Below are 18,919 nucleotides of genomic sequence, written 5' to 3'. Positions count from 1 at the left end.
TAATTGATGGTAACTTGGCTACGAGTACTTAAAAACAGAACTGTACATTTCTCTATTAAAAAAAAGTCAATATAAACAAGTCGTAATTTCTCTATAAAAATAAGTCAGGACTATGGATCCAGTGGCACACTCCAATGGCCAACAAGAGGGACTACACACAGGCTCCCCATACGTATGGAATGGAAGCAACCATAACAATGGACAACAGCAAAGAAGACCTAACATCGCCGGGAACAGTTTACAATCAATTGGCACAAAACCACAGGCCTGAAAAGCTTGCACTTCTTTCTTTCAAGATGTTCCTTCACAAGATGAAAAATGCGTATTTAATTTTTTTCTTTCTCAATTCCTAAAAATAGATTGCAGGTATGGAATTAGGTTTTCTTTTTTATCAAGAAACAGAAGATCACCTTTAGAAGCGTAGTCCTTCTTTCCTATGCTGATCTTGAGTGTCAGAAAACAAAAGAAAACAAAAGATTCACAAAGAGGTCAACTAAAGGTCAAAAGAATCCAGATATTAAACCGCCATCCCAGGAACTTCAATAGAAAAGGAGAAGCATATGATGCAAGGATCAGGACATATGCTGAGCCCCAGCAGGCACTCTTTGCATCAGATCTACACACTGCAATGATTTGACCATTGATGTTTCAAGGTTCAACACCATGCATCACCAAACCAGAGATCTTGTTGCTGCTCCATTATATAAAATAGACTAGCACATGGCCCATCTTGACGGTACAGCCAAACTGTGAAATCCAGTTCGACTTTCAGTATGATGTGGCTACCCTGAGAGCGTGATGCAGTGAATCACCTTTTACAAAGATTTGCAAATTCACAAAAAAGATTCTACCTTTCTGTTTTATAATTCCCAGAATAAGGCAACAACATAACGTTCAGCAAACTGGTTCCAGATTTCTCATTATGTCCTCCTTGCCCCTTAAACATTTTTAAAAATGAGAACACATTAGCAATCTATGAGAATATGAAATAAGATTTCATTTTTAAAGCCGCGAGCAATAACTGCATCTTTGCAAACTAGCCAACAATTGAGGTATTCTAATGAATAATACATGTAGCACAATGTTTGACAATTTCTCACCATCATTGTAGTCCTGGTGATGATATGGAATATGATACCTGCGAGGATATGTTCCGCCTTTGCCAAATTTCTCAAAGACAGGGCTATCGTAGTCTATTGGGAATGGAGACACAGACAATAACAATGCTGCGCTAGAGAGCATCATAGACAAAATATACAGTTCATAAGTAAAATTATACAGTATTATACAGAACAAGCGTTTTGGCACAGACCATTATCAGACTCAAACACTCCATACTTAAGAGTCATTGGCCCATATGAAATAAACACCTACTCTTGAACACAATTTTGGAACATTTCATCCAGGAATTGCTGACTACACATGAATCACTAGTCAATGTTTTTTAATTGGCAGACTTTAAGTCTTCAAAACCTTTCAGTTGGTTTGGTAAGGTAGAACATGCTTTCTGACATGAAGAGCTCAGATATGCACATAAAGAGACGTGCATCTCTGAGCTAGTCAAAGGGGGCTGGATAGAGGTGAAAGACTTGGTGGTGTCCTTAAGACTACTTGATTTAATTTCCAAGAGAAGGGTGTTGCAGGATCGAGCATCCATTATGTGGTTATTAGTAAGAGCGGACTTTGTTTTATGAGGTCTGTAGGTTTAACATTTGGAAATCTGTCAGTTAGCCAAAAATGTCTAGGGGTGTGGCATTTAATCAAATATCTACCTGACCATCAGAGAGTTTGATTCATAAAACTACTTGTACTGTAACACAATCCACTTGTCCTTTTGGTGCCATGTAGTGTGACACCAAATTATGGCAGCAATCTCATTATATAAGAGCTCTACTAGCCTCTCAGATTATGCCAGATCTCATACTGTAATAGGGTTTGAGAACTAGCAATTCACATATTTTGACACCTTTCTGCACATGTACTTAATGGGGCTGGAGGTACCAGTAATTAATAGTTCTGGGACAGGAATATCCTTTTAAGTCTGTGCAAACCTACTTACTTGTATGCGTTATGGATTTTCACCAGCTCTTCTCTAATCTTTTCCCATAATGAGAACGCTTGGAAATGTATGCCTGACAAGGCAGAAGTCAAATTTCTTTCAGGGCTGGGAAAAAAAGTGGTTCAAGGGAACGTGAACTTGTAAACGTTCAACAGATTTTTGCATGCTAAAATGCAGTTCACAAATATTTTCTAGGAGTGCCATGTTCTGGCCTACTTCTGTAAATTCTTGGTAATGCATGAAAGCCTTATATCTGCACTAATGAAAGGACATATTCCATGGGTAAACCTTTGTAAATTTCTTCAAGAAATGGGCCACTAATTTGGTCTGGTGTTGACCAACACCTTTTGTTTTTATTAAAATTCTGTCTGTCTCTGTCTCTCTCTCAGACAGCCTTAAGCTTTATCACAAGGAACATATCGGCACAGAAAGTAGTTTTGTTCAGTGCCAGAAACTACTATGGCAATGCATGCTTTGAGACCCAAAAATACTTTTGCTTATTGCCAGTGTCGGTTATAATAGTGAGGGCTCAGCAGTTCCCACAATAATAAAGTTTCTTGTCAAAACAAGAAATACATGGACAAAACCAAAAGACTGAGTGCCGATGTAGAACCTACTGGCTTTGCCAATGCTTGTTTATTTTCATATTTCAATAATCTTGTTAAAACTGGTTACAATGATTTTCCATTATGCATATTTCTTGAAAATACTGGTGTGCATTAACTCATTTTACAAAATGCTGCTTCAAAGAAATAGTACCAAAAATGTAAAATTAGTTTAGCAAAAAAAAATATTTCCTACTTGTATTTGTTTTATGAACGTTATATTTTTAAAGCAAAGAAACCTTAATTTTACTTACCAACTTCTGCAACTATTTGCATCAAATCAGGGAGCATTCTTGGAGTATTATACATAGTCTCATAATGTTAGACTTTGCAAACATGTGTACACATTTTTATACTGGAACTATCAGTAGTTCAGTCCGAGCTTACATTTCCTTAGAGCAGTCAGCCTAATAATAAAGGCTTTGCGTTAATGAACCTTATATACAAGTTCAAACAATATTAACCTAAGGACACAAATATTGCCTTAACTGCAGACAGTGCCCTTCCTTGATCCATAATGTGGTACTGGAAACTGGCAGCCAAAGGGTTTGTGCTGTAGGCGGTTGGGCTTACTCGTCACAAACGGACAAAATAAATATGAAAACTTGTTGTCCTTGACCCCAAACAATATGTTCTGAGAGTTGGGCTATAGGAATTCTACACCGGTACTCTTACAAACAAATCCAGATTTGCTCATGTGTCATCTTTACCTGAAAAGTCTTGGTGGTTGTCTGGATAACTTTGGGCTCTTGGCATCCGACACTTTGGGTAGGTGTCGCTGGAAGAAAATAAGCAGTGTAATATGAACACATTGAAATACCATTATACAACATCAGCACTCACTGCAGAGGGCTCGATCAGTCTTAAGGACTGGAGCAGGTGTAGCAATAAGTGCAGATTCGGTTAGATATAAACATCACTGAACTGCAGAGTTCCAAGGCAAGGTTTGTCTTTCAGTAGAGCTACGCCCTCTGCACCTCGATCAACCCCTAGAAGTTCACTGCTTTGCACTACGGGTCTAAGCAATAGATTCTCGAGTCTCCTTACTGAACAAAGTTTAAAAACTAACACAATAAAAGCGTAATGACGGTGCCATATCGTCTAGCTTGCATGCAATACCACCAATAAGCACATGGGGATGCCATTGTTCCAGGAATACAAAATTGGAAAGCTGAAAATCGGACGCCACTTAACACAACCCAACGTTGTCTGCATCTGTGATATGCTGTGGCTACGTAAGCATAGATCACACTAGTGACGGGACAGACCGCTAAGATGGAACAGCCGGGCATAAACCATAGATGCAGGTGCAGAGAGCGATCTGCTCTTTATTACCAGAGCTGAGGGTGGAGAGGGGAGGGCATGGACCACTCGAGTCACCTCTTGCGGGTCATGGCCCCTCCCATTATATATTTATACATGTACTCAAATAAAACGGCATAAAATGAAATACGAGTAATTAAAACAGAATCACCCATTGAGGGGAAACCGCTGCAAATAAAAGTGTTAATGGACAGAGATATTGAAATGTAGGAGCAGAAAATCTAAAGAATCAACTGCTTTCTGCAATGTCTGTCTTCAACAGAGTTTCCATCATTCTCGTGTTCTACCACAGTTTAATTTCAAAGAAAAGAAGGTCAATGAGGTGCGCACAGTGCGGGCACTGCCTGAAGAACGGAGAAAAAGAAAGGCAGAAAAGGCGACAGACTGCACCGCTTTCCGTCACAGCATATTGGTGTGAGTTAGCATCTCGCGATATCTCCAGCAATGATGGCAATGCTCTCAGACTAGACTGGCCTTAGGACATGGTTAACTAGGCAAAGCAGCCAGCCAGGACTTCAAAAACGGCCCACTTCCTCCATTGTTGGGAGGATCAGGTGAAGAGGATAAGTTCTGAAAAGTCGCAGACAAGGGCAGCCTTACAGGGGAGGCCAAACACACTGCTTCCACAGACTCAGAAAGATAGAGAACTTCTAGTATACCAACTTGAAATGTTGGAGTAATGGCCTACAACTTCTCTCTAAGAATGTAGTGCTTATTATGATCTCTGCTAAATATTTAGGTAAGCTTAAATAATCTGAATCTGACCAACACACTGCCAGGGAGTCAGTGCAGGCTTATTAGAATTGGAGGGGGGGGGGGGGGGGGGGTTCTGTGTCTTTTTTTTAAGGCAGAAATTGTCTTAAAGGCTGAATCTTATGCAGACTGTCACCCGGATTTTCAATTGGCAACACAAGATGGCATATTAACACTCCAAATTATTCAGGACCTTACTGGTGCCAACTGTGGAGTCAGTGAAGATTTTGTAAAAATCAGCTTTTAAAAAGAACATGTTCAAGTCCCATAGTGTGTTGGCAAATTTGGAAAAGGTGCTCAAAGTATGGGATAAGAGAACGAAAGCTTAACATTGTGTAAGAGCCACGGAGTAAGACCGGTTTGAGAGCCATTCAGTATTAATTTATTACTACACATCTCGTGCTCCAAAATAGTTATGTTCTTCATAACCTAAGAAAAATTATGTGAACCAAGGACATGCAAACAGATTTAGGCGTCATCAGGAAGAGAGAAGGGCGTGGCTTTAACTGGGATGATAAAGTGTGGGGGTATCTAATGGAGGTGTAGCTTATTATTGAGGGCGTGGCTTAAATACAATCTACATTTCAGGGATTCCCATAGTGGCCTCACGACTGGAATTTTCATTACTATGAGCTTTGTTATTGCATCCAGAAGAACAAGTTACTTTCCTTTGGTAACAATGTTTCTGTAAGAAACACAGGTTAATTATACATTCCTTTCCTTAGTATTACCCCCAAGCGTCAGACTGGATCCAGAGAATTTTTTCTCTGCAGTACCTCTGCGCATCGGTAGGTGGCGTCGGTCGACTCCACATCCGTCGTCGGAGTTGTGTTCACTGGGATGACGTCGCAGGGTATATTTAGACACCGCTCCTGCACGCTGACGTCAGTTCTGGCACAACTTTCCACGCCAGAAGCGCAGAGCCATGAAAGACACTGACCACAGGTGCGCTATAACTAGGGCCCTGCAATGGAGTCTCTGTCCCTAGAAGTCAGTTCGCAGAGCGAGGAGGATGGGTGGGCGGTAAGCAATCTATAACTAGCCTATGTCTCTTACTGATACATCGTTACCAAAGATAAGTAACTTGCTCATCTGAAAGAGACAGTTCGTTATAGATTCCTTACCTTAGAATAGAGAACCCAGTAATACCAACCCTGGAGGAGAGTCTGCGAGGACAGAATGGGCAAAATGTCTGTCCCTCCGGACTTGGTTGTCCAAGGCAGTGATGTCTGGTGAACGTGTGCAAGGATGCCCACATTACTGCCTGACCGATGTCAAGGAGTGGAACTCCACGTGCAAGAGCCATGGTGGCTGCCGTAGGTCTGGCGGAATGAGCATGAAGCCCCACTGGAGGTTACTTTTTCACCAAAGCATAACAGATTTTAATACAAAAGACAGCCCATGTAGAGATGGTCCGCTTTTGAACCGCCCAACTTTTCTTGGCACCTACATAGTCAACGAACAGTTGAACATCCACACGGAACTCTCTCGCACGGTCAAGGTACGACAGCGCACATTTGGGGTCCAGATGGTGGAGTCTCTCCTCCTTGGGAAAAGGGTAGGCAAAGTAATAGTTTGTCCAATGTGAAAATGTGTAACAACTTTTGGAAGGAACGAGGGCATAGTCCTAAGCACCACTTTATCCGGATGCACAGAGAAGAAAGGGGGCTTAGAAGAAAGAGCCTGGAGCTTACTGACTTTGCGACCCGAGGTGATAGCAACAGGGAAAGCTGTCTTCAGAGTGAGGATCCGGAGAGGACCGTTGTGAAGGGAGCGTACATAAGATAAGACCAGGTTCCAGTCCGACTGGGGCATTACAAAAGGAGATGGAGGAAAGAGATGAGTAATACCCTTAATGAATCTATTTACAATAGGGAACTTGAATAAAGATGGCTGATCTGGTAGCCAAAGCAAAGCAGAGATGGAAGTAAGATAGCCTTTAAGAGTGCTCAGGGCAGAGCCCTGCTGGGAAAAAGAAAGTATATACAGCAGAACATCTGAAAGAGGCAGAAAGGGGATCGACAGCCTTTGCTGTGCCCAATGCCACAAACGTATTCCATTGATAGGCGTTTACCGTCTTCGTGGAGAGACACCTGGCTGCCTAGATGACGTTACAGACTGCGGGTAGAAGGTCAAAAGCTGTCAACTGTCACCGCTCAATCTCCACACAAGGAGGTGGAGGCTGGACAGGTTCAGATGAAGAGCCCTCCCCTGCTGCTGTGACAGAAGATCCAGTCTGAGTGGAGGATCGATGCCCATGCTCAGAAACTCTGGGTACCAGACTCTTCATGCCCAGTCCAGAGCCTCAAGAATAACATGGCCCAGTCGCGCTTGATCCTCTTCAGCACTCTGGGCAGAAGTGGTATCGGCGGAAAGGCATACAGGAGGCCGCAGTTCCACTCACAGTGAAAAGCATCGCCGAGCGAGTGCCGCCTTGGAAATTCCAACACGCAAAATTGCTGACATTGCGCTTTCTCTTTGGTGGCGATAGATCTAACCAAGGCTCTCCCCACTGCTGAAAGAGACCTTACACCACCTCCGAGTGAAGACGCAATTCGTGATCTACCGGGCACCGGCAGCTGAGTTTGTCAGCCCTGGCGTTCCGAGAACCTGGCAGGTGTTGAACCACCAGGGTCATGCCCTGATGTTCTAGCCATGTCCAGATACGAAAAGCCTATTGAACAGGGTCCTTAAATCAATCAATCATTCAGAGTACTTGTAAAGCGCGCTACTTACCCGTGAGGGTCTCAAGGCACTGAGGGGAGGGGGTGCCGCTACTGCTCGAAGAGCCAGGTCTTGAGGAGTCTTATAAAGGCGAGTAGGTCTTGGGTCTGCCGTAGGTGGGTAGGAAGGGTGTTCCAGGTCTTGGCGGCGAGGTAGGAGAAGGATCTACCGCAGAGGTTGTTCGTTGGATGCGGGGAACATCGGGGTGGGCGAGGCTGGCGGAGCGGAGCTGGCGGGTCGGGGTGTAGAAGTTGAGGTCTGCTGTTCAGGTAGGCTGGTCCGGCGTTGTGGAGTGCTTTGTGTGCGTGGGTGAGGAGCTTGAAGGTGATCCTCTTGTCGACAGGGAGCCAGTGTAGGTCTCTCAGGTGGGGGGTGATGTGGCTGCGGCAGGGGTCGTTGACAATCAGTCGGGTGGAGGCGTTTTGGATGCGTTGTAGTCGTCGTAGGTGTTTGGCTGGGATTCCTGCTTAGAGTGCGTTGCCGTAGTCCAGTCTGCTGCTGACGAGGGCCTGTGTCACCGTTCTTCTTGTTTCGGTCGGGATCCACTTGTAGATCCTGCGGAGCTTGAGGAGGGAAAGGGGCAAAGCTCTCGCAACCACAAAGCAGTAAAATGACATGTAAAACAGTATTGACAATAAAGTTGAGAACAACAGCAGATCTTGTATTTTCAAATTCCCAAATGTTTATTTGGATCCACATTCAGCCGACACGTGTTTCGTCGTGTTCAAAAGTAGAGTCAACACGACTCTTCAGGGCTGACAAAAGATAAAACAACATATGTACAAAACGTTTAGTTTATAGCATGTGTAGTACATACTTTCATATCCCAGGTGCGCACAGTGGTGCTCGTGATTGTGAGAATCACACACGGGTGTTGTGTGTCTGCCGTCTCTATTCGTGCCTATATATAAAAAACAACTGTGTGCATCCGCATGCCTATATCGTGATAATAGTGCAGGCCAAGCTAGAGATAACATATACTGTGTATCCATTCGTACTGGATCACCTATAAGGTCATACTCAAGCAGATCCGCAAATGATGAAGGGGTCAGGGTGCAGGAAGCATTAAAAGTGCATTGATAAAAAAGGAGTGTCATGCTCCGTGCTGGATGGCTATATCTCTCATGTGAGGGAGTCCTCATGCACATAGAGTGTCTCACATTAGTTCCTAATCGCCTACCTGATAAAGATCCAGGCATCTATTCGTTAAGGCAAAAGCGTTGAAGTTGTATGGCGCTGAATCTAAGAACACAGTGGAGAGAATGTAGTTTAGAAAACCACATTAAAACGGAAGGAAAAGGAAGAGAGAGGCACGTGATTGTAATCACAGGGTGCCTAGGTACGTTGGGTAAAGTTCAATCTCGCTTACCCTGTATAAAATCTAAACGAAGATCACTGTATAAGTAATCCAGAGAAAACCAGTTCCGGGTTTGGAATACGACTAGATTTTCAAAGTTCGCGCTCAATGAGGCGCAAAGGTGAATGATTAAAGAGACTGTAGGAATTGGAGAAAAATGACAAAGTCCATAACTAAATGTCAGGTTCCTATTATAATAACCATTGGGCATAGCAAAGTAATACACTGAAAATTCTGTTTGTAATGACTTCAATCAAAACGACAGATTGGTAAAAAAGGCATTTTCGTAACTTACATACCTGTACACGTGTACGTGTCAGATTGTACCGGGAGGGGATCCAATACTAAGGGCTGGAGTAGTTAGCTCGGTTGCTGTAGCACAAGCGGTGCGCTAGGGAGAACAAGAAAGCGGCAAGAGAACAAAGTCAAGAACCGCGCAAATAGCGGACTGTAAAACGAAAAGCGGCCAGTTTAGACTCTAACCTGTTATTTGGAATCCCTCCTCCGAGTGTTCCCGGTCGCCGTGTTCCATGGACGGACACGTGACCGGAAAACGGAAACCTAGTCATGCTTCCCGAGCACACACAACTAGAGTGCATCGCAAGGAAGTCTGAAGGTCAAGTTTAGCCACCATTTTGGGTGAGGAAAAATATACACATTTATAATAGTAGCGGGGCACAAAACGGCTAGCCAACAGAAATGCTACTTTCTGTGAATGAGTGAAATGCGACACCAACCCGCGATAGTCAGTCTCCAGTTAATCTTAAATTGTAGTTATACCAAAAGTACAATTTGGCCCGATTTATATTTCGATAAAGGCTGATCGAAATCAGCATCAGAAATATGGTGAAACAGAATGAACAGGCTGCATCTAATACGAGTGACGTGATGTATCCATTTCGCACATGAACCCATCTGGTATTGAGGGTATTTGTAGAAAGGTTACTGCATCCTAGTACACGGCTATCTAGTGAGAGTCACAAGATGTGTCCACCATGGCAACTCTGTCTATCGCTGTGCAGTGGTAAGAGTAAATAGCCCTGGTGTGGACAGGTAATCTGTGCAATATTGAATTCGCTTGATTAGCGATTGTATGTAACAGGAGAATAAACCTCACAGAATAAAGATTAGATGCCAAAGTGGCTGGGTATAGCATAATAACCAATTAATCACGTCGACTACAAACGAATGGTGCACCCATAAGTGTTGCTTCGAATAAAAAACACCCACGCAGTGAATGGTGACTTTAGAACATATATCTATACATTAAAAAATGGCAATAGTTCAGAAACAATAGGTCGCTCAGTGTACTGACAAAGACATAAATTATAAATTCTGAATCTTATCCATGTTCAAACACTGTGGTCAACATAGATTGCAACAAAAGTAGTTTCCTGCGATTCACCATATTTAACACAAAATTCATGTAGGATAACATATTAAATGTAACCAGTTTTTTAAATGAATGTAATTACAGAATTATTGAGTTTCGAATATTCAATTCCCCAAGAAAAATTGAAGCTCAGGGTCAAAATTTAGCCCGTGTTCTACGCATAACAAACGCATGATCCACGTGGCCTCCCTACGTCTCAAAGTGAGTTCTCTGTTGCCCCCCCTAATGTTAGGAGGGATCAGGTCAATACCAAAGAAACGTACCTTCACTTCATCCTCAAGTGGTTTACATGTAGCAACGTGCAGGGCAACCGGGTATTTTGGATCTCTTTTCTGGATGGCTCTCATGTGTTCAGCAAGTCTTTCTTTCAGGGGTCTGATGGTGCTACCCACATATAGCTTGCCACATCGGCATTCAATGATATAGACCACATATCTGGTAATGCACGTGATATTGTGTCTGATTTTGTAAGTGACACCATCATGTCCTGTGAAACTCTTCGTTCCATGTTTAGCCCATTTACATAAAGAGCAGAAGCCGCATTTGTAGAAGCCTAGGCTCCGTGTGGTGAGCCAGTCTACGGCTAAAGTATTGTGTGGAACTGTGGGACTGAGTTTATTCTTCAGAGTGCATCCCTTTTTGTATGTGATGGCTGGTCTTACTGGTAGCCATTCTTTTAGGGTTGTATCCTCAGTTAATATTTTCCAATGCTTATTAAAGCTTCTGGAAATTGTCTGGTGCAGTGCATTAAACTCAGTAATGAGTCTAATTTTTGGAGTGGAGGACTCTGTTTCGGTACGTTTCTTTAGACAATCAGGCCTTGAGGCGCGACGAACCCTTTTTTCTGCAGATTTCAGAACTTTAAGGGGGTAGCCTCTATTTAGAAATCTATTTTCCATGTTCTCCAAACAGTTATCAAATTCTTTAGATTCACTACAGTTGCGTCTGGCTCTGAGATATTCACCATAAGGTATGGCTTTTATTTGGTGTGTGGGATGAGCGCTGCAAGCATGGAGAATAGAGTTACAAGAAGTAGGTTTTCTGTAAAGTCTACTATGGAGTTCATTTTCTTTTACATAAAATTCAAGATCAAGGAATTCCATCTTTTCTTTGCTATGTTGCATGGTGAATTGTATTCCCCATGTGTTCTCATTAAGATAACTGAAAAAATTGGATAAAGAATCTAAGGTTCCAGACCAAAGTAAAAGACAATCGTCGATATATCGACCCCAAAACAGAATTGAGTCGATATAAGATGAACCTTTGGGGCCCCAAATGAGGTCTGACTCAAGTGCCCCCATGAACAGGTTGGCAAACGAGGGAGAAAATTTAGACCCCCATTGCCACCCCTTTCGTCTGTCGAAACCATTTGCGGTCAAAGATAAAAAAGTTATTGTCCAAAATGATTCTCATCATGTGAAGTAACATCTTCGTGTGAGCCCACAACGAAGCTGGTTGATTGGAGAGCATTTTCTCCATGGCTTGCATTCCCAAAATAGGATTGATGCTGGTGTACAGCGACACCACATCCAATGTCACTATAAAGGTATCTGTTTGCCAGTCAATGTCCGACATAATTCCTAGGATATGTTTGGAATCTTGGATGTAAGAAGGTAGATTTTTGACCAAGGGGCCTATGAATAGGTCGACATACTCCGCAAGTCTCTCTGTCGGGCCCCCTATTCCCGAGACAATTGGTCTTCCAGGAGGGAATGGTAAATTTTTGTGTACTTTGGGGAGTGTATACAACCATGGGAATGTAGGTCTGAAAACCTTTAGATAAAGGTATTCGTCCTCGTTCAAAAGGCCTGATTGTTTCCATTCAAGAAGTAGTTTGTTGATTAGAATAGTTAAAGGACCCATCGGGTTGTGGGAAATTCGCTCGTAACAGGAGTTATCACTAAGTTGTGTAAGAATCTCGTTGTTGTAGTCCACGAGATTCATCACAACCACATTACCTCCCTTATCAGCCTCCCTAATTATGATATTGGGATTGTCACTAAGAATCGAGAGTGCAAGACGTTCGCCTTTAGTCAGATTGTCCTTAAATTTGAATTTGTCATTCAGGTTCTTAAAGTTCACTTTATTTATGTCTTCAAGGACATGCCTATGGAAATTATCTATGGCATTCCCCACAGAGAGAGTGGGGGTCCACCTAGATTTACTCTTTAGCCCACTGGCCATGCCATACTCTGTTTCAATATCAAGTTCTTCTAGAAGCCTCTCCATGTCATAGGGGCTATCTTCTCTATCTGTTAAGGAAAGAAGCAGATGAGTTGCTTGAACATCTTTAATGGTCAAAATGTCTGTGTCAAAAACAATACGTGGCATCTAATCTTTATTCTGTGAGGTTTATTCTCCTGTTACATACAATCGCTAATCAAGCGAATTCAATATTGCACAGATTACCTGTCCACACCAGGGCTATTTACTCTTACCACTGCACAGCGATAGACAGAGTTGCCATGGTGGACACATCTTGTGACTCTCACTAGATAGCCGTGTACTAGGATGCAGTAACCTTTCTACAAATACCCTCAATACCAGATGGGTTCATGTGCGAAATGGATACATCACGTCACTCGTATTAGATGCAGCCTGTTCATTCTGTTTCACCATATTTCTGATGCTGATTTCGATCAGCCTTTATCGAAATATAAATCGGGCCAAATTGTACTTTTGGTATAACTACAATTTAAGATTAACTGGAGACTGACTATCGCGGGTTGGTGTCGCATTTCACTCATTCACAGAAAGTAGCATTTCGGTTGGCTAGCCGTTTTGTGCCCCGCTACTATTATAAATGTGTATATTTTTCCTCACCCAAAATGGTGGCTAAACTTGACCTTCAGACTTCCTTGCGATGCACTCTAGTTGTGTGTGCTCGGGAAGCATGAATAGGTTTCCGTTTTCCGGTCACGTGTCCGTCCATGGAACACGGCGACCGGGAACACTCGGAGGAGGGATTCCAAATAACAGGTTAGAGTCTAAACTGGCCGCTTTTCGTTTTACAGTCCGCTATTTGCGCGGTTCTTGACTTTGTTCTCTTGCCGCTTTCTTGTTCTCCCTAGCGCACCGCTTGTGCTACAGCAACCGAGCTAACTACTCCAGCCCTTAGTATTGGATCCCCTCCCGGTACAATCTGACACGTACACGTGTACAGGTATGTAAGTTACGAAAATGCCTTTTTTACCAATCTGTCGTTTTGATTGAAGTCATTACAAACAGAATTTTCAGTGTATTACTTTGCTATGCCCAATGGTTATTATAATAGGAACCTGACATTTAGTTATGGACTTTGTCATTTTTCTCCAATTCCTACAGTCTCTTTAATCATTCACCTTTGCGCCTCATTGAGCGCGAACTTTGAAAATCTAGTCGTATTCCAAACCCGGAACTGGTTTTCTCTGGATTACTTATACAGTGATCTTCGTTTAGATTTTATACAGGGTAAGCGAGATTGAACTTTACCCAACGTACCTAGGCACCCTGTGATTACAATCACGTGCCTCTCTCTTCCTTTTCCTTCCGTTTTAATGTGGTTTTCTAAACTACATTCTCTCCACTGTGTTCTTAGATTCAGCGCCATACAACTTCAACGCTTTTGCCTTAACGAATAGATGCCTGGATCTTTACCAGGTAGGCGATTAGGAACTAATGTGAGACACTCTATGTGCATGAGGACTCCCTCACATGAGAGATATAGCCATCCAGCACGGAGCATGACACTCCTTTTTTATCAATGCACTTTTAATGCTTCCTGCACCCTGACCCCTTCATCATTTGCGGATCTGCTTGAGTATGACCTTATAGGTGATCCAGTACGAATGGATACACAGTATATGTTATCTCTAGCTTGGCCTGCACTATTATCACGATATAGGAATGCGGATGCACACAGTTGTTTTTTATATATAGGCACGAATAGAGACGGCAGACACACAACACCCGTGTGTGATTCTCACAATCACGAGCACCACTGTGCGCACCTGGGATATGAAAGTATGTACTACACATGCTATAAACTAAACGTTTTGTACATATGTTGTTTTATCTTTTGTCAGCCCTGAAGAGTCGTGTTGACTGAATGTGGATCCAAATAAACGTTTGGGAATTTGAAAATACAAGATCTGCTGTTGTTCTCAACTTTATTGTCAATACTGTTTTACATGTCATTTTACTGCTTTGTGGTTGCGAGAGCTTTGCCTTTTTCTCATTTTGAAACTCTTTGAGTTCTTTGAACGGTTAGGGTTATCCCGTTCGCTCTTTACGCACCACACTACAAGTACTATTCTCTCAACACACTATAACGTTTACTATAGGCAGAGCGCCTTCCATCTGCACCTAAATAACCCTCATAGCTGTCTCCGAGCTTGAGGAGGGTATTGTAGCAGGAGGAGGAGACGGCGTTGACCTGTTTAGACATGGAGAGGGAGGAGTCGAGGATGAATCCTAGGTTGCGTGCATAGTCGGTGGGTGTAGGAGCTGCTCCCAGTGTGGTCGGCTACCAGGAGTCGTCCCAGGCTGAGGGGGTGGGTCCGAGGATGAGTGCTTCCTTCTTGTCAGAGTTTAGCTTCAGACGGCTGTTCTGCATCCAGTCGGCGACGGCCTTCATTCCCTCGTGGAGGTTGGTTTTGGCAGTGTGCGGGTCCTTGGTGAGGGAAAGGATGAGCTTGTTGTCATCGGCGTAGGAGATGATGTTGAGGTCGTGTTGGCGGGCCATTGTGCGAGGGGGGCCATGTAGATGTTGAACAGCGTTGGGGCGAGGGATGAGCCCTGTGGGACGCCGCAGATGTCAGTGGCCTCGGATCGGAAGGGCTGGAGGCGGACGCTATGGGTTCTACCGGAGAGGAAGACGTGGTCCAGTCCAGGGCCTTCTCTTGGATCCCGGCTTCTAGGAGGCGTGTTTTTAGAGTGCAATGGCAAACAGGTCCAGGAGGCTGAGGGCTGATGTTTCGCCATTGTTTAGTTGGTGCCTGATGTCATCTGTGGCGGCGATGAGGGCTGTCTCGGTGCTGTGGTTTCGTCTGAACCTGGACTGGGACGGGTCCAAGATCTTGTTGTCTTCCAGGTGGCGGGCCAGTTGCAGGTTGACGATTTTCTCAATGACCTTTGCCAGGATTGGGAGCAGGGAAATGGGCCGGAAGTTCTTGAGGTTCTTGGGGTCCGCCTTGGGCTTCTTGAGGAGGGTGCTGATTTCGGCGTGTTTCCAGCTTTCCGGGTATGTCGCTGTTTCGAAGGAGATGTTGATGACCTTCCGTAGTTGGGGTGCGATGGCAGCGTCTGCTTTGTTGAATACTTGGTGTGGGCACGGATCTGACGGAGATCCTGAGTGGATGGAGTTCATGACCTTGCGGGTCTCGTCGTCGTTGGACCAGGAGGTCAGGCGGTTGGCGTTGGTGGTGTTCACAGGGGAGGTGGGGTCTGGCGTAGTCGGGGTGGTCATGGTATTGCATCTGTCATGGATGTCAGCGATCTTGCGGTGTAAGAAGATGGCCAGTGAGTTGCACAGTTCTTGTGAGGGCGGTATGTCGTTGGCGCTGGGGTTGGAGAGTTCCTTTACGATGCTGAAGAGCTCTTTGCTGTCGTATGCGTTGTTATCCAGGCGGTCTTTGAAGGAGGATCTCTTAGCTAATCTGATGAGGTTGTGATGTCTGCGGGTGGCGTCCTTGTGGGCTGTGTGGTTGTCTGGAGTGCGTTCGTGGAGCCATATATTCTCCAGTTTCCGGCAACCGCGTTTGGAGGTCTGCAGCTCGCCGGTGTGGTTGTTGGAGGGTTTCTTGAGTGGGGCGAGGGTGTTGGCGTAGTCGTCGATCCACTGTCTGAGGTTGGGGCTGCGGCGTCTGGGTTGGTGGGGTCAGTGGGTGGGTTCTGGGCGAGGGTGGTGATCAGCTGGTCTTCTGTGACTTTGGTCCAGCAGCGGCGAGGCAGCTGTTGTGTGGGGTGGTGCGTGGTTGGTTTGTTGAAGGTGAAATGGATGCAGCAGTGGTCGGTCCAGTGGAGTTCGGTGGTGTGGTCGAAGGCGATGTGGGTGCCTGTGGAGAAGATGGTGTCCAGTCTGTGGCCAGCGGTGACGAGTTGTCTGAGGCCGAGGTTGGCGATCAGGGTGGCGGAGTTGGCGTCGTTGTTGTTCTCGAGGTTGAAATTCAGGTCCCCGAGGAGGATGTAGTCTGTAGAGGTGAGTGCGTGGGTGCTGGCGAGGTCGGCGATGGAGTCGCTGAATTGTGCTCGGGGTCTGGGTGGTCTGTAGAGGAGTGTTCCTCTGAGGGTGGTGGTGGGGTCGGTGTGGATCCGGAAGTGCAGGTGTTCGGCGGTGTTAAGTGTGTCGTCTGCGTGGGTGGCGACCTTGAGGGTGGACTTGTGGACGATGGCTATCCCTCCTTCGATTCCGTTGGCGCGATCCCTGCGGGTGATCTTGTAGCCATCAGGGATGGCTATGGCGATGTCGGGCACTGAGGAGTCGTTCCACCAGGTCTCGGTCAGGAAAGCCACGTCTGGGGCAGAGGTGTCGAGCAGATCCCAACGGCGTGTTTGCGTGCGGAGCGGGTGTTGAGGAGTATGAAGTGGAGGCGTTTGGGTCCGGTCCTTGGAGGTTTGGTGGTTCTGTCGCAGGTGAAGCTGCAGGTGTGGCAGGTGAAAGGTCCGTGAGTCCGTTTCGGTGTGGCTTTGAAGCAGGTGTGGTTTCGGCCGGCATTGAGTGCATGAAGAGTGCTGGCGTCGTAGCGGAGTCTGGTGTTTGTGGCTTTCGCGGGGTCCAGGAGTTCTGGCGCTGGGCGCGGTCCAGGCATAGACTGGTTTGCCTTTGGCGCACATGCTGCACACGTCCACTGCGCGGCATCCATAAGAGGTGGGTAAGGAGGAGCTGCTGGGAGGCAGGAGCAGGGTGGCCAATGGGTGTCAGGGCGGCGGGGGTGCAGGGACGCAACGGCGGGAACGAGGGAGCGTGAGACGGCGGCGGCAGGAGCAACGAGGCAGCTGGCGGCTGTGTGGTGGCTTGGGGAGCAACCTGCCTGCAAGCAGGTTCAAAGGTCGCTCCCACGCCACTGCGCAGCCCCCTTAAGAGGTAGAACGGGAGGGAGAAGCAGCTGGGAGCGGGGTTGCCAATGGGTGTCAGGGGGCGGGCCGCAGTGACGCAGCAGCGGGAACGAGGGAGCGGGAGATGGCGGCGGCAGGAGCAACGAGGCAGCTGTGTGGTGGTGTGGGGAGAGACCTGCCTGCCTTGACCCCACCCCACCCGTGATCTTCACAGATGAGCTGCAACCACCACCATCACTTTCCTGAACACGCGAGAGGCACTGGTAATGCCAAAGGCGAGCACGGTGAACTAAAAATGCTTGGGCATACCGTGAACCGCAGGTCGCGTCTGTGGACTAGCAGGAGGGGGATGTGAAAATAGGCAACCTGCAAGTCCAGTCTCCTGGGTCGAAGGCAGACCAGTCCTGAGTCAAGGTCAGCATTTTGAACATCTCCTTCCGGAGGAAGCAGTTTAGGGCCCAGAGGTCTAGAACCTGTTTGTTGCAGTACCACATGGTGGTGGTGTGGTTTGTTAACACCTGCACCACTTTCCCTTTGAGAGAGGGAAGGAATGCCTTCAGTGCCAGGTGAATCGCCCGGACGGTGAACTAAAAATGCTTCGGCCTACCGTGAACCGCAGGTCGCGTCTGTGGACTAGCAGGAGGGGGATGTGAAAATAGGCAACCTGCAAGTCCAGCTCCACCATCCAGTCTCCTGGGTCGAGGGCAGACCAGTCCTGAGACAAGGTCAGCATTTTGAACATCTCCTTCCGGAGGAAGCAGTTTAGGGCCCAGAGCTCTAGAATAGGACGCAGGCCTATGTTCTTCTTGGGCACCAGAAAACTTACTGGCGGAGAAGCGCAAAATGATCCTTCGACATGCGATCCAAATATGGTGGCATTGAGTGAGGGATAATGTCGAAGGGGAGGGATTAGCCCCTTCGGATTATCTGCAAAATCCAACTGTCCGCTGTGATGTTTTGCCAGTGGGGGAGGTGATGGCGAATGCTGTCGCCCACTGGCCTTTGGTGGCTTTGAAAGGTCGGACTAGGAAGGTGTGGAGGCAACTGCGGGGGAAAAAGGGTATGGACTGGCCCACCAGTTCCCAGACCCACGCCACTGAGTCCCACATCCGTGACCATGCTGAGGCTGTGCAACTTGCTTTAACCAGTGGCTGGACTGTGCCGGACGTGCTGGGGTGCCCCTTCCATAGCCACGAAAGGGGTAAAAAGCAGACTGAGGTAGACGGGCCAACACTGCAGAGCTCAAGGATCTGGCCGTAGCTCTATAGTCCTTAAAGTGCTCCTGCGCAGAGTCTGCTATGTCGCCACAAAAGCCACTGCCATCAAAGGACATGGCTAGCAAGGTTGACTGGACATCCCCCGAAAAGCCAGACATCCTCGACCAGGTGTAGCGCCGAAGGGCTACCGACGTGGCAATCATTCTGCCTAGTGAGTTGGTGGTTACCAGTCCACATCTAATCGTGAATTTGGATGCGTCTCTCCCATCCGCCACTGCCCGGGAGAGACTGACACGGTTTTCCTCCGGGTACTGAGACAGCACCTGCGCAACCATATCCCAGATGGTATCGGAGTATCGGCTCAAGAGGCACACGGTATTCACGGACTGCAGTTCCAAGCTAGAGGAAGAGAACATGCACTTCCCAAGATGATGCAGCTTCTTGGACTCCCTG

The 18,919-nt window shown here is 46.2% G+C and overlaps 1 protein-coding gene across 1 annotated transcript in view; it reads right to left on the bottom strand.

Moving 5' to 3' along the window:
- Positions 1-18,919, bottom strand: part of MAP3K2 (mitogen-activated protein kinase kinase kinase 2) — a 404,520-nt gene that overhangs the window by 131,160 nt on the left and 254,441 nt on the right. Inside the window, exons 10-11 of the mRNA XM_078679280.1 lie at positions 3,375-3,442; positions 1,101-1,193 (exon numbers count right to left, since the gene is read on the bottom strand). Of these exons, the coding sequence (XP_078535406.1) occupies positions 1,101-1,193; positions 3,375-3,442 (161 nt within the window). The remainder of the gene's footprint in view (positions 1-1,100; positions 1,194-3,374; positions 3,443-18,919) is intronic.

Source organism: Lissotriton helveticus, chromosome 3_1, assembly GCF_964261635.1.
Source record: "Lissotriton helveticus chromosome 3_1, aLisHel1.1, whole genome shotgun sequence".
Taxonomy (NCBI): Eukaryota; Metazoa; Chordata; class Amphibia; order Caudata; family Salamandridae; genus Lissotriton; species Lissotriton helveticus.
The sequence above is the reverse complement of the archived record's forward strand: the minus strand, read 5'-3'. Positions and strand labels throughout refer to the sequence as shown.